At 44.2% G+C, this 14,045-nt stretch overlaps 1 protein-coding gene across 1 annotated transcript in view; it reads left to right on the top strand.

Moving 5' to 3' along the window:
• Positions 1-14,045, top strand: part of sf3b3 (splicing factor 3b, subunit 3) — a 72,539-nt gene that overhangs the window by 39,933 nt on the left and 18,561 nt on the right. Inside the window, exons 22-24 of the mRNA XM_061722341.1 lie at positions 10,025-10,150; positions 11,126-11,338; positions 11,430-11,528. Coding sequence (XP_061578325.1) covers positions 10,025-10,150; positions 11,126-11,338; positions 11,430-11,528 — 438 coding nt within the window. The remainder of the gene's footprint in view (positions 1-10,024; positions 10,151-11,125; positions 11,339-11,429; positions 11,529-14,045) is intronic.

Below are 14,045 nucleotides of genomic sequence, written 5' to 3'. Positions count from 1 at the left end.
GGGGCTGTCGTGGCTGACACGCCTCTGCAGCATCGCGTGGCAGTCGGGGACAGTGACTCTGGACTGGCAGACCGGGGTGGTGGTCCCTCTCTTCAAAAAGGGGGACCGGAGGGTGTGTTCCAACTACCGGGGAATCACACTCCTCAGCCTCCCGGGGAAAGTCTATTTCAGGGTGCTGGAGAGGAGATAGTCGAACCCCGGATTCAAGAGGAACAATGCGGTTTTCGCCCTGGCCGTGGAACGCTGGACCAGCTCTACACCCTCCGCAGGGTGCTCGAGGGCGCATGGGAGTTTGCTCAACCAGTCCACATGTGTTTTGTGGACCTGGAGAAGGCTTTCGACCGTGTCCCACGTGCCATCCTGTGGGGGGTGCTCCGAGAGTATGGGGTCGGAGGCCCTCTGCTGAGGGCTGTACGGTCCCTGTATGACCGGAGCAGGAGCTTGGTTCGCATTGCCGGCAGTAAGTCAGACCTGTTCCCGGTGCGTGTTGGACTCCGGCAGGGCTGCCCTTTGTCACCGGTTCTGTTCATTATTTTTATGGACAGAATTTCTAGGCGCAGCCAAGTGCCGGAGGGGGTACGGTTCGGGAGCCACTTGATTTCATCTCTGCTTTTTGCAGATGATGTGGTCTTGTTGGCTCCCTCGAGCCAGGACCTTCAGCATGCACTGGGGCGGTTTGCAGCCGAGTGTGAAGCAGCTGGGATGAGAATCAGCACCTCTAAGTCTGAGGCCATGGTTCTCGACCGGAAAAAGGTGGCTTCCTGCCTCAGGTGGAGGAGTTTAAGTATCTTGAGGTATTGTTCACGAGTGAGGGGAGAACGGAGCGCGAGATCGACAGGCGGATCGGTGCGGCGTCTGCAGTAATGCGGTCATTGTATTGGTCCGTCGTGGTGAAGAAGGAGCTGAGCCGAAAGGCAAAGCTCTCGATTTACCGGTCGATCTACGTTCCCACCCTCACCTATGGTCATGAACTCTGGGTCATGACCGAAAGAACGGGATCCCGGATACAAGCGGCCGAAATTAGTTTCCTCCGCAGGGTGGCGGGGCGCTCCCTTAGAGAGAGGGTGAGGAGCTCTGTCACCCGGGAGGAGCTCGGAGTAGAGCCGCTGCTCCTCCACATCGAGAGGAGCCAGCTGAGGTGGCTCGGGCACCTGTATAGGATGCCCCCTGGACGCCTCCCTCGTGAGGTGTTCCGGGCATGTCCCACCGGGAGGAGGCCCCGAGGAAGACCCAGGACACGCTGGAGTGACTACGTCACTCGGCTGGCCTGGGAACGCCTTGGAGTCCCCCCGGAAGAACTGGAGGAAGTGTCCGGGGAGAGGGAAGTCTGGGGATCCCTGCTCCGACTGCTGCCCCCGCGACCCGGACTCGGATAATGCGGTGGACAATGGATGGATGGATGGATGGAACTTCATTGAACTAATATAACATTTAGAAATTTAAGCTGAAATATCCAAAACCCTGGTTGTGCACGGTTGGGGGTGTGTATGAATGTGTCCGTGTGTAACGTGTCTGGCGATTCAATGATCTGCAAGTTTTGTCAGCAAGCAGTTGACTAGACACAAAGGATCCATGTGAGCATCACTTATGGCACTTTTCCACTAGTCCCGCCTCCGCCCGGCTCGGCTCGTCGCAGCTCCACCCGTCCTTGTCCTCGTTTGTTTTTCCACAGCCAGGTGAGAAGTGGGCAGGTTGGGGTGAAGCTGCTGTGACGTACTTGATTGCGCAACACCTTTGTTTGTGTCGGCGCAGATGAGAAATCAGCTGGAGCCGCGAGCGGCTGAGAAAAAAAACAGCCCGTCTACATCCCTTTTTTAATTTTCTCGACAGCCACCAGGTTTATGAACATCTGCACCTCAGAGTTGGATCACCAAACAGACGTTTGTGCTGTATAATAAAATCGCCGCGAGTCGCCTCGCGTTGACTCCCGCTTCCTGATTCAAACGTCTGACGGCCCGCCCCCCGACCAATCAGGGGCCTGTAGTTTGATGACGGCCCCCGCCCCTTGACCAATCGGTGGCGAGGAGGGTGGTGACCTCAGAAATAGTCCCGGCTCAGCCCGGATAGAACCTCGCCAGAATCGTTACAGAAATAGTATCGGCTTGGAGCAGCTCTACCCGTCTCAGCCCCTAGGGCAAATGTGCAAAACGGGGCCGTGGCGGGTAGAACCGAGGTGAAGCGGGACTAGTGGAAAAGGGCCATTAGAGGCAACTGCGCTTTTCCACTAGTCCCTACTCAGCCTGACTCTCCTCCACTCGGTTTGGTTCTTCTCCACTAGGGGTCTAGTGCCGAGTAGATACTTTTCTGTATCTATTCTGCTGAGGTTCTAAGCTGCTGAGTCGGCTGTATCTGACATCATCACACTACAGGCCACCGATTGGTCGGGGGGTTGGAGTCAGACGTCTGAGTCGGGAGGAGGAATCAGAGAAAGAGACTCTGACGGATTCTGGTTCATTTTATTCAACCAGCAACAGCAGCAGAAGTCTGTTCTGGTCCAACTCTGAGGTGCAGATGTTCATTAACCTGGTGCTGAGGAGAGAATTAAAAAGGGATCTAGACGGAGATGAGGAATGACCAGATCTACCAGGAGCTCTCTCTTCATCACTGCTTGAAGCTTCTCTCACTCATTTTTAACTTGATATCAAACACAAACCACAGATCCAGCAGCACATCTATCATCTCCTCCAGGTTAACATCTTTAGTGTTGTTGTCTTCTCCGTTTAGATACACAATCAAATAGGTCACAGCAGCTTCACTCCAACCTCCTACTTCTGATCTGGGTATTGAAAATAAACGAGGGCAAGGCGAGTGGAGTCGAGTCGAATAGTGGAAAAGCACCATAAGATGCCATAGGTCTTCTGCTCATCTCACTCAAGTCGATGGCAAATCTCTGTTGTCTTCAGATCCAGGTTGTCCTCACCTCCACATAGGTTGTCTCCCTTTACCATTACCGTTGTGAGAGCCCCAGAGTTCACCACAATGTTGGAGGGGGGTGTGGGTGTAGAGATGTCCAGGGCTTGCTGATTTTAAGATGGTAGGGAGCTCGGAGGTGCAATTTCCTGCCCGTCCATACTGTAATATGTCAGTGGAGAAGCTCTGCACCCAAAGTAAGGAGTTTAGTCCCAGACCCCTGAGCTCGGTTAGCAGCTTAGGCAGACGATGGTGTTGAATGCAGAGTTGTAGTGAAAGAACAGCCGGTACCACAGGTGAGTGAGCGGGGACGGGAGGACATCGTCTACAGCAGGGGTTCCCAACCTTTTTTATGCCGAGGACCAGCAGAAGTATAAACAAAAAGCTCAGGGACCGGTTGACAATTTATGTCAATTTTAATAAACATTTTAGAAAAAAACAATGCATTTTAAAATGCAGGCTATCATTGTTTTACTAACTTTACAATGGTTTCAGGTGCATATATTTATCCACCAACAGGTGGCGACTCATTTTACGAAAATAACAGCCTATTTCAATTGCCAGACCGCTGCGACACTTTGCCAGCTGCTTTTTCCCCCAAAAGTTCGAGGCAGATGTCTTTTGCAGCGGGCAGTATTAGCTCCTCTCCAATTGTAAAGGGCTTTTTAGCTTTTGCAATCCGGTGAGCAACGAGATATGAAGCCCTCATTGCAACGACGTTAGCTGATGTTGTGGCCTTTAAAACTTGCTTCTGCAAATCTAACTCACGTTTTTTCCTTTCGAAAAAATCCACTGGTTTGTCTTTGAGAGAAGGATGTTTTGTATTTAAGTGTCTTTGAAGCTTGGATGGGTTCATTGCTTCATTGGCGAGCGTTTCTCCACATAAAATACATAGTGGGTTTGGCGCCTCCAAATCGCCAATTGCAACAAATCCATATTTTATATACATAATGTCGTACTTGCGATTAAAGCTTTTGCTTTTCTTTTTGGTAGGATTTTCCACTTGTTCATCACCATTTCTTTTACTCGAACAACCAGTAAAGAAACGGCTCATGGAGGTTTGCTGAGGTCCGCTCATCTCTGCAGCTGACTGTACCTAACCTGCATACAGCACCTGTGCATGGCGCTGTTCAGTCCAGTCGGGTACCAGAACTTATTGTCCGCCAAGCCATGACAGGGCTGCCACTCAAAGAAACACATTTAGATTTAAACAAGTTTTGGCTGAAATTATATGACAAAAAAATGCTTCAGGTGAAGAATATGGTGTAAAAGTTAACTTATTTCAATAATTCAACTAGAATATGGTGTAAAAGTTAACTTATTTCAATAATTCAACTAGAATATGGTGTAAAAGTTAACTTATTTCAATAATTCAACTAGAATATGGTGTAAAAGTTAACTTATTTCAATAATTCAACTAGAATATGGTGTAAAAGTTAATCTATTTCAATAATTCAACTAGAATTTGGTGTAAAAGTTAATTTATTTCAATAATTCAACTTAAAAGGTGAAACTAATATATTACCTAGTCTTATTACATGCAAAGCATGATATTTTGAACCTATGTTATAATTTTGATGATGGAATTGTTTATTGATTTCATAAAATATTCTCTAATTATTCTTTTATTTGGGGCTTTCATAAACTGTCAGCCATAATCAGAGAGCAGCGTCTTGCTGCTGCAGGTAACTGCTGCACGGAGATGAGTGACGGACACTGGCTGATTTATGGTTCCGCGTTGCACCGACGCAGAGTTTACGGGGTAGGATACGCGGAGACGCGAACGTACGGTGCGCGTCGCACGCGTACCCATCGCCGTAGCCATGCCGTCGATTTAACGCGGAACCATAAATCAGGCTTAACGATTTTTTCTTTTATTTTTCTTTTCGTCTTTTCAACTGAGCACGCAAACACAAACTGAGGGTGCAATGCTTGCTTATGCACCCTCGTAGAACCGGGCCTGGCATAATATATGTCCGTATTGGTTCAATACGGAACTTTTAATTCCAATTCCCAACCCCTACCTGGAAGTGAAGCCCGATTCCTCCCCGCAGCGCTGTCTGGCACATAGAAAGATCTGGGCACAGACGCAGCAGGTCCGCCACAAAGATTTTGCTGGACTTAATGTTTCCTGTGTTTTATTTGTGTTATTATTGATCAATTTAGTGTTGATGTGTGTGTGTGACAGACGTGTGTATGGGGCGTTAATGAAAATACGGGACAAATCGCAACATTTTCTTCTCAAATAAAGGACAATTCCGTATTTTACGGTACGGGTGGCAACCCTACTTGCAAGTGTTCTTTTATTCGCCGTATCCAGGCTAAAATGCTCCCGAACATTTGAAGTTTTGTTACACGCAGCTGCGCTGGGAGGGCGCAAAAAAAAAAAAAAAAAAGGCTCCGCTGAGACGTCCTGCAGCGCGGCTCTGGGCAGAGATTGTATGAGGTGAAGTGAGGTGAGATGCCTCACTCCATTGGGAAAAAAAACGTCTGGTGACAATTTTGATTATCGCTTTTTTGTCGACAACGTCGGCGAATCGTTGCAGCCCTAATTATGATCGGAACACAAGCCATTCCACGGCCCGGTAGTAACGACTCTACGGACCGGTACCGGTCCGGGGACCGGGGGTTGGGAATCACGGGTCTACAGCATCAACGGGACTCCTGTTTTCATGCAGTGAGTGAACTTGAGAGATTGAAAATAATTGGTCAGGGAGAGCAGATGGAAGTCCTTGATCAGCACATTGTAACCACAGAGACAGGTACAGGTGCTTCCTGCCGCTTTTTATTTACACGTGCAGTACTGGTCTTTTTTGGGGGGATGATTGGGGTGACAGTAGACCTTTTGGATCACGCCGGAAAACGGGGAAAAGGTTGAAAATGGAGACGAACACAAGGGTGAGCAGCTGAAGACGTGTTTTCAGTGTTTCGTCCAGGGAGGCCATCGGGGCCATGGGGGCCAGCAGCCGTTCTGCTGTCCCTGGGTGGGTTTAGGGCGGTCTCTCTCCTCCGGGTTACTGCCAGTAGGGATCCAAGCCATGCCTGGATGTGTGCCTGCACTGGTAGTGGACTAAAAAAAAGTTCTTTAGTTTTCTCTGCAACTACATATTGAATAAGTGGGTTTAATTTGAGTGTTTCTGGACTAGATTTTTCACAAGTCTGCTGCCAGTTTCAGTTTAAGACAGATTCTTGATAATTACCCAGGCTTTTTTCTCATCGGCTGTGTCTCTAGATCTTTGATAGCTTGTACGGCACATCTGGAAATTTAGTGTGATGAAGTTGCTGTTGCGGGTTGACTCCTTTTATACTTTTCCTTTGTGCTGGTGTATCACTTTCTTACTTTGCCTTGTAGCTAAACCCTCCTGATACCTTTTAGCATTATCCAGGTGCTGCAAAAAACAGGTTTGTAAAAGGCATGTTGTGCAGAGTTCAAAGGAAGGAAATGGACCGTCGTCATCGGAGCATATGGATCTGAGGCAGAACAGTATTTGTCATGGACAACTACAGAGATTCAACAGAGCACATCTGTCACTCAGCCAAGTTAAACTTTAAATTCTGTTTTCCATATCATGACAGTCAGAGCTAAATATTTTTTAAGCTCTTTTAAAGGTTAACCATTTTAAGAAGCACCCAAGACTTGTCTCTTTAGTTTAATCACTTAGAAACGAGTGCAGATGTTTATCTAAGCAGATATCTGTCTGACAGGTCAGAATAAGCAGCTTTTACTCAAGTCTAGAGTAAGTGCGTTTTATTGGAGCACAAAAAGACCAAAGTGAGAACAATTTCTCTTTGCAGACATCCCATCCTGTCTGGCTTCATTGCAATCCCTTTTTCCTTAAAGCTGTCTGTGGACAAATGTCGTGCCTCATCCTGCAATCTAACCCATATGCTTTCCTCTTGCCCGCTACTTTCTCACTTTTGGTTGAATTATTTTGACACTATGTCAAAAATACTTTCAGTGAATATAAAAGTCTCCCCCCATGTTGCCGTATTCGGGCTCCCAGAGGAACCAGAGCCGGTTTACTTCAACTCAACTACACATTTTAGCTTTTACTTCCTTACTGGCGAGACGCCACCTCCTTCTCCACTGGAAGTTCACGAAGGCTCCTCTAGTACTAGTACCTATGCCGCTTTTGCACTAGTATCACCTTAGCTCGGTTCTACCCGTTTTGCGCTTTTGCATTAGGGCTGAGACGGGTAGAGCCGCTCCAAGCCGATACCTTTTTCTGTAACCATTTCAGTGAGGTTCTATAGCGGGCTGAGCCGGGACTATTTCTGAGGTCACCACTAGGGCTGAACGATTAATTGCATTTGCGATAATATCGCGATGTGATAAAACGAGATTTTCTAACCGCAAAGGCTGCGATTTGACCAGTCACGGGATCTGGTCACGTTGCCGGCAGAGAAAAAAAGTGCTTATGTCATTTCATCAATGAATGTGGTTTTACTGCTATTTCAACATTTAGAGTCATCACCAGAAAAATAACTTGACAATTTTCACCTGTTTCAAGTAAATTTTCACCTGAAATAAGTAGGAAAATCTGCCAGTGGGACAAGATTTATCTTCTTATTACAAGCAAAAAAATCTTGTTCAACTGGCAGATTTTTCCACTTATTTCAAGTGAAAATCTACTTGAAACGGGTGAAAATATTTGTTTTTTCCAGTGATGAGTCTTGTTTTAAGTGTAATGAGATTTCTTTTTACTAAAATGAGACATTTTAACTAGAAATAAGACAAATATTCTTGTTAAGATTTTGCATTGATCCATTTTACTTATCCTGTGAAGGACAGAGTCATATTGATAAGTTCAGAAAACTGTTTTTTATTGTTGTGTTTTGATGTATTTAATGTAAGCCCAGTGGATATTTAAAGCTTACAGAAGGCTGCATTTAACTGCTGCTATGTCATTCCTGCAGTATTTCTGCAGGTCAGTGCTATTATTTGTTATATATTTTATTATTTGTAATCAGCACAAATTATCTGTCCCCATATGATAAAATCCACCATCCCCCCTGATTTTTTTTTTTTACAACTCGAGTACTGCCTGTGAGGAAGGTTTTTTGTTCCCTGTGGGAGTTTTTCTGTGTTTTTCTATTAAACTACGCCTCGTTTTGGCTAAAGTTTAACCCGGTTTGGGTTCAGAGAGAACGACCCATGTGTAGACGTGTTAAAGAGGTAAAGGCACAAATTTGTTTTCTTTATTGTTGTAATCTGTGCTTTAAATAAATCTGGCATTGTTTATTATAAAACAGACTGATTTATTGCTTGTGTAGTTGAAAAATACATGAGAACAGGACCTTGAAAAAAATAATCGCATATTAAATCGCAATCGCAATATTGAGGAAAAAAATCGCAATTAGATTATTTTCAAAAATCGTTCAGCCCTAGTCACCACCCTCCACGCCTCTGATTGGTCGGGGGGCGGGGCCGTCACCACCCTCCACGCCTCTGATTGGTCGGGGGCGGGGCCGTCACCACCCGCCGCGCCTCTGATTGGTCGGGGGCGGGGCCGTCAAACGTTTGAATCAGGAAGCGGGAGTCAGCGCGAGAGCGGCTCGCGGCGATTTTATTATACAGCAAAAACGTCTGTTGGATCACCATCCAACTCTGAGGTGCAGATGTTCATAAACCTGGTGGCTGTCGAGAAAAAATTAAAAAAAGCGATGTAGACAGGCTGTTTTTTTCTCAGCCGCTCCCGGCTCCAGCTGATTTCTCATCTGCGCCGACATGAATAAAGGTGCTGCGCAATCGAGTACGTCACAGCAGCTTCACCCCACCCCCCCACTTCTCCCCTGGCAGTGCGAAAACACACGTGTGGAGCCGTGTAAAGCCGAGCCGAGTCGGGCCAAGTAAGTCCTAGTGCAAAAGTGCCACTAGAGTACTCTAGTACTACAGTACTCAGTGTAGGGTTGCCACCTTTCAGAAATAGAAATAAGGGACGCCCTGATTTCAGCAGCGCAGGAGCCAAAAAAAAGCCCCAAAACTTCTAAACTAAAACAAAATTCTTTGATTTAAAGTTTAAAGTGCTTTAATAGCATTGAACTTTCATGACTGTACAGACAGCCAACCATACTAGCAACTGAAATAGCCTCCTATGCTATGTATGTCCACATCAGCCCAAATGTATAATATAGCCTACAGGTGAAGAATATGGTGTAAAAGTTAATTTATTTCGATAATTCAACTAGAATATGGTGTAAAAGTTAATTTATTTCAATAATTCAACTAGAATATGGTGTACAAGTTAACTTATTTCAATAATTCAACTAGAATATGGTGTAAAAGTTAATTTATTTCAATAATTCAACTAGAATATGGTGTAAAAGTTAATGAAAATACAGTACAAATCGCGTCCCGTATTAGTTCAATACGGGACGCAACATTTTTTTCTCAAATAAAGGACAATTCCGTATTTTACGGGACGGGTGGCAACCCTAACTCAGTGACTGAACGATACCATGTCTTTTCTGAAGCTGGAAAAGATCAGATACTCAGTGAAAGGTAGCTCTAACAAATCTTATAATAGATGGCCTTTTCTTACATTCTTCCACTCTCTCCAGTCTCTGCCCCCTGATTGACTTTTTTGGCTTTAATCCATGCATACTGAAATGATATGATACTCAATGCAAATGTAATAGATCCTGCTCTACTGTGCCTTATCTCCTAATAAAAAAAAAAAAAAAATATATATATATATATATATATATATATATATATATATATATATATATAAAAAGCTGTCTGTGGTAGGATTAACCTTAAACATGAATGAATTGATAATGAATGACTCCAGGCTGTCGCTTCTCACTGGTGCTCCTGAAAATGATCTGTGTATGCGTGCAACATTTTGCACCAGTCCTTGATTTTAAATTTCATTGCAGCAGTTAAATAATTTATCCTCACTTAATTGCATTTGTAAAGAAGCTTTGATAATAAGACAATAATTAAAGGGGGAAAAAAGCAAACTGCCACTTAACTCTGAAAACTGGAAATGGATGTACACTTTGGCTCCATTTTAAAATGATCTCACCAGCTTCTTAAGAAATATCAGCTTATTTTGTTTCCATTGAACTATATCTTAACCTAAATTCACTTTATTTTATGAATTTCCAGACTCCAGTAGAGGATGTACCGTTGGCTATCGCACCGTTCCAGGGACGAGTCCTGGTCGGAGTTGGGAAACTTCTGAGAATCTACGACTTGGGCAAGAAGAAGCTGCTTCGCAAGTGTGAGAACAAGGTAACACATGAACGCGACTGGTTCTGTAGGAGCTTTGCTTTAGTGTGAGAACAAGGTAACACATGAACATGACTGGTTCTGTAGGAGCTTTGCTTTAGAGGCGTCAGCAGTTTAAAGGCGTTAGCAGTTTCCTTCTTTTTTGCACTTTAAATGGATCCATTTGAGTTATTTATTTTTGAAGTTATTTCACAATAATGTGAAATTGTGAAATTATTATTTCACTAATTATTTTACAGTCGTATAATTCAGGCAACAGCTCAAAAAACATATTTAATAACACTAATTCACATCAATATCGGATCGAATTAAATGGTGATAAAAAACAGAAAACAGAAGGGCTAATAGAGCATTTAACTTTTTTACTTGAAACCTTTGGGAAGCGACCGCACGGCAGAAAAGGGGCCATTCTTAAAGTGGTGCAGCGCAGAGATGGAGGGGGAATATGAACTGGCCTGAAAAAAATGTTCAGTCAAAAATGTTTTTTTTGCTTTAATCCCTGCTTATGAAATCGTTTTAATTTTTTCCCACATTCCGTTCAAATTTTTTCCATTTTTGGTGTTTTTCGTTTTTTTATTTTTGAGAATTTGGTTTTGAGCATTTTATGCAAATGTTCCCCAAGACAGTATATAAAGTAATGAAATGTAGACAATTTATGCAATTATAACTGAAAACCTTGTTTTCATATCTTTTTAAACATATTTAAAGGCAAAAACATGGCACCAGTTATTCTTGTGTCCAACAAAACATTCCTTTTTTGGGCATAAACAAAAAAAACCCCAAAAGTTGTAATGTAATGATGAAAAAAATCAATCTTTAGACATATGAATCGACTTATTAGGAATAATATGAGAATCGATTTAGAATTGGAAAATTGATTATTTTATTTTTTTTCAACACAGGCCTAAAACTTTTTTTAAAGTTTTTTTTTTTTTTCTTTTTCTTCTTTCTTCACTGTTGATTTCTTCTCTCCTACAGCACGTCCCCACCATTGTGACTGGTATCCACACCATTGGCCAGCGGGTAATTGTGACAGACGTTCAGGAGAGTCTGTTTTGGGTTCGGTATCGACGCAACGAGAACCAGCTCATCATCTTTGCCGATGACACGTATCCCCGCTGGGTGACGACGGCCTGCCTGCTGGACTACGACACCATGGCCTCTGCCGATAAGTTTGGAAACATCAGCATCGTAAGTTTCTGGAGGAGGGATGTGTCAGCAGGGCGTCCACCCTTTCCAACTTGCACTCACACCAGTCCCGTTCCTGTCCCTGCTCTCCCAGGTGCGTCTCCCGCCCAACACCAGCGACGACGTGGACGAAGACCCCACGGGGAACAAAGCCTTATGGGACAGAGGGCTCCTGAACGGAGCATCACAAAAGGTAAACATTTACAGTGTTTCCCCTAGAATTTTTTTCAGGCCCGGTGGTACCCACCGAAAAAATCCTAAACAGACGAGGCGCGTGGGACGGCATATTGGACATGTAGCAATATAACAAAGTTTAACATTAAAAATCATTGTAGGCCTATATTGCTGAATGATATCACTTCAATGAAATAATAAGATTTAATCTAACCTTTAACCAAAGTGTCGTGGGCCAGAAAGGTCTGACCTATACGAGCATTGAGCACATCTTTTCTAGATATTTCAGAGGGATCTCTATGAAAACCCTCTGGGATGGTCTTCTTTTAACGGGCCACTTGTGCTGACGGCATATGTGACAAAACATCCCTATTCACAATTGAGATTATATCAGTTATAAATAATTTAAACATTGTAGATTTGTTTTACCCGTTTTGTTATAACAGAGTTACATGCATTTGACTGGGGAAAAAAATGAACCTTTAGTGGTTTTACTGGAAAGACAATCTATTGTCTGTGTTATTTTCATCATTATTGCTTACCAAAAAAAGAAGCTCAATCAGAACAAAAATGTAAGCTAAACAACAAATTGGAAATTTACCATGGGGAGTGTGGTACAACCAAAGGCTGTATTTATGGTTATTAAGCCATTTGGGATCCCAGCCAGATGTTTTTGCGTTGTTTTTTACTGGGTCACCAGTCGGACCGGTGTCAGCAACGGTAAAGGCTGATTTATGGTTCCGCGGTACACCAACGCAGAGCCTACGGCGTAGGGTACACAGCGAAGCGTACGTACGGTGCGTGTCGCCGCGTACCCTACGCCGTTGGTGTACCGCAGAACCATAAATCAGCCTAGACGCTCATACATGGCTGGCGCCAGGACCCCGCGGACGCCTGGTGTGTCGTCGGGCGGTGTTTTCCTTCATGCTTCCCTGCAGCGTCTCATGCAAACACAAACACAGGGACCTGCAGAAACATTTCTTTATATCATGTTGTCTGTCGCCCGCCATATTTTTTCTTTTTTTTTTGGCTAGCTACAAACTCTATACATGCCATAATATATAATAATGTGCCCGCGCTTTCAGCAGCGTTACTAGGAAGCAGGTTGACTCCCATTGCAGAACAGCGCTGCAGAGGCTCCTAAACGTAAATGATCATTGATTTTTTTTTTTTAGGCCTGGCGGGGGGTCTCGTTGGCCTGGCGGCCCCGCCAGGCCTATATAATGGTAGGGGAAACACTGAGTTACTCACTAACTGCTCCTTCTCATCCAGTTTTTCCAGCTCAAAGTAAATTGGATGAAACGTGACCTGTTTTTTCATATGGAGATATAACTGTGTATGATAAACCTAAGCAAAGCAGCGTGTTCTCTGCACGTTTGCAACATTCCCTGCTACCTGCAGCCCTTGTTCAGTTAGTACAGGAATCTGCTCTTTTCTTCAGTGACGTTGACACATTCAGTGCGTTTCCATGGGAAGTTTAATTCCTCTTTAATTCAGAATTAATTAAATCTGACTTAAAATGAGTAAAAATTACCATGTAAACACCTAATTCCGAATAAAAATGGCCATTCCGAATTAGACTTAATTCCGAAGTAAGTGGTTGGTTTATTCCGATTTTAAATCCGAATAGAATAATCCTGCGATCATGTATACACTCATTCCTCTTTAAATTAATTCCGGTCTTTCTTTCTGCTCGTTCCCTCGCCCGTCTGTCTCCATGACGCTTATATTCCGCGCTGGGCTGGTTTTCAAACAAAGTTTCAAGATGGCAGCACGCAGTAAACGCTGGTCAATAGCAGAGACCATTTATTTAATAAATAGCTTGGAGGACCTGGAAATAATTAAAAGAACAGATGGAGTGAAACTTTTCAAAGTTGTAGCGGCTAAGTTTGTTTTTCTTCCGGTAGTTTAACTTCCGGTCCGCTCCCCTATCCAATCAATTCAATTCAATTCAATTTTATTTATATAGCGTCTAATACAACAGAGTTGTCTCTAGACGCTTTCCAGAGACCCATACCCAGAACATGACCCCCGAGCAGTTATTACATAAACAATGGCAGGTAAAAACTCCCCTAGTGGGAGAAAAACCTTAAGCCAAACAGTGGCAAGGAAAAACTCCCCTTTTAGGAGGGAAGAAACCTTGAGCAGGACCAGGCTCATAAGGGGGGACCCTCCTGCCGAGGGCCAGACTGGTGGGTCAGGGACGGCAACAGCACAGCAGGCAGGTGGAAGCAGCAACGGGATGACCAGGGGTGGGGACTGCAGGCCAGCACGCAGCTCCCGAAGCTCCGGCCCAATCAGCAAGTCCCAGGTTGGGGTGCAGGGTCAGGGACTCTGGAATCAGAACCTTCCTAACCCCCAGACCTGAAGAGGAATTGGAGAAAGACCATCAAACGTGTTTTCCATGTAAACCTCAATTCAGAATTACTATTTCCATGTAAACTCGAAGGAAAATAGTTTAATTCGGAATTATTTAATTCGGAATAATGAATTCAGAATTAAAAAAACATCATGTAACCGTGGCCACTGCATGAAG

Source organism: Cololabis saira, chromosome 5, assembly GCF_033807715.1.
Source record: "Cololabis saira isolate AMF1-May2022 chromosome 5, fColSai1.1, whole genome shotgun sequence".
Taxonomy (NCBI): Eukaryota; Metazoa; Chordata; class Actinopteri; order Beloniformes; family Belonidae; genus Cololabis; species Cololabis saira.
Note: the sequence above shows the minus strand (reverse complement) of the source record. Positions and strands in the feature narration are given on the sequence as shown.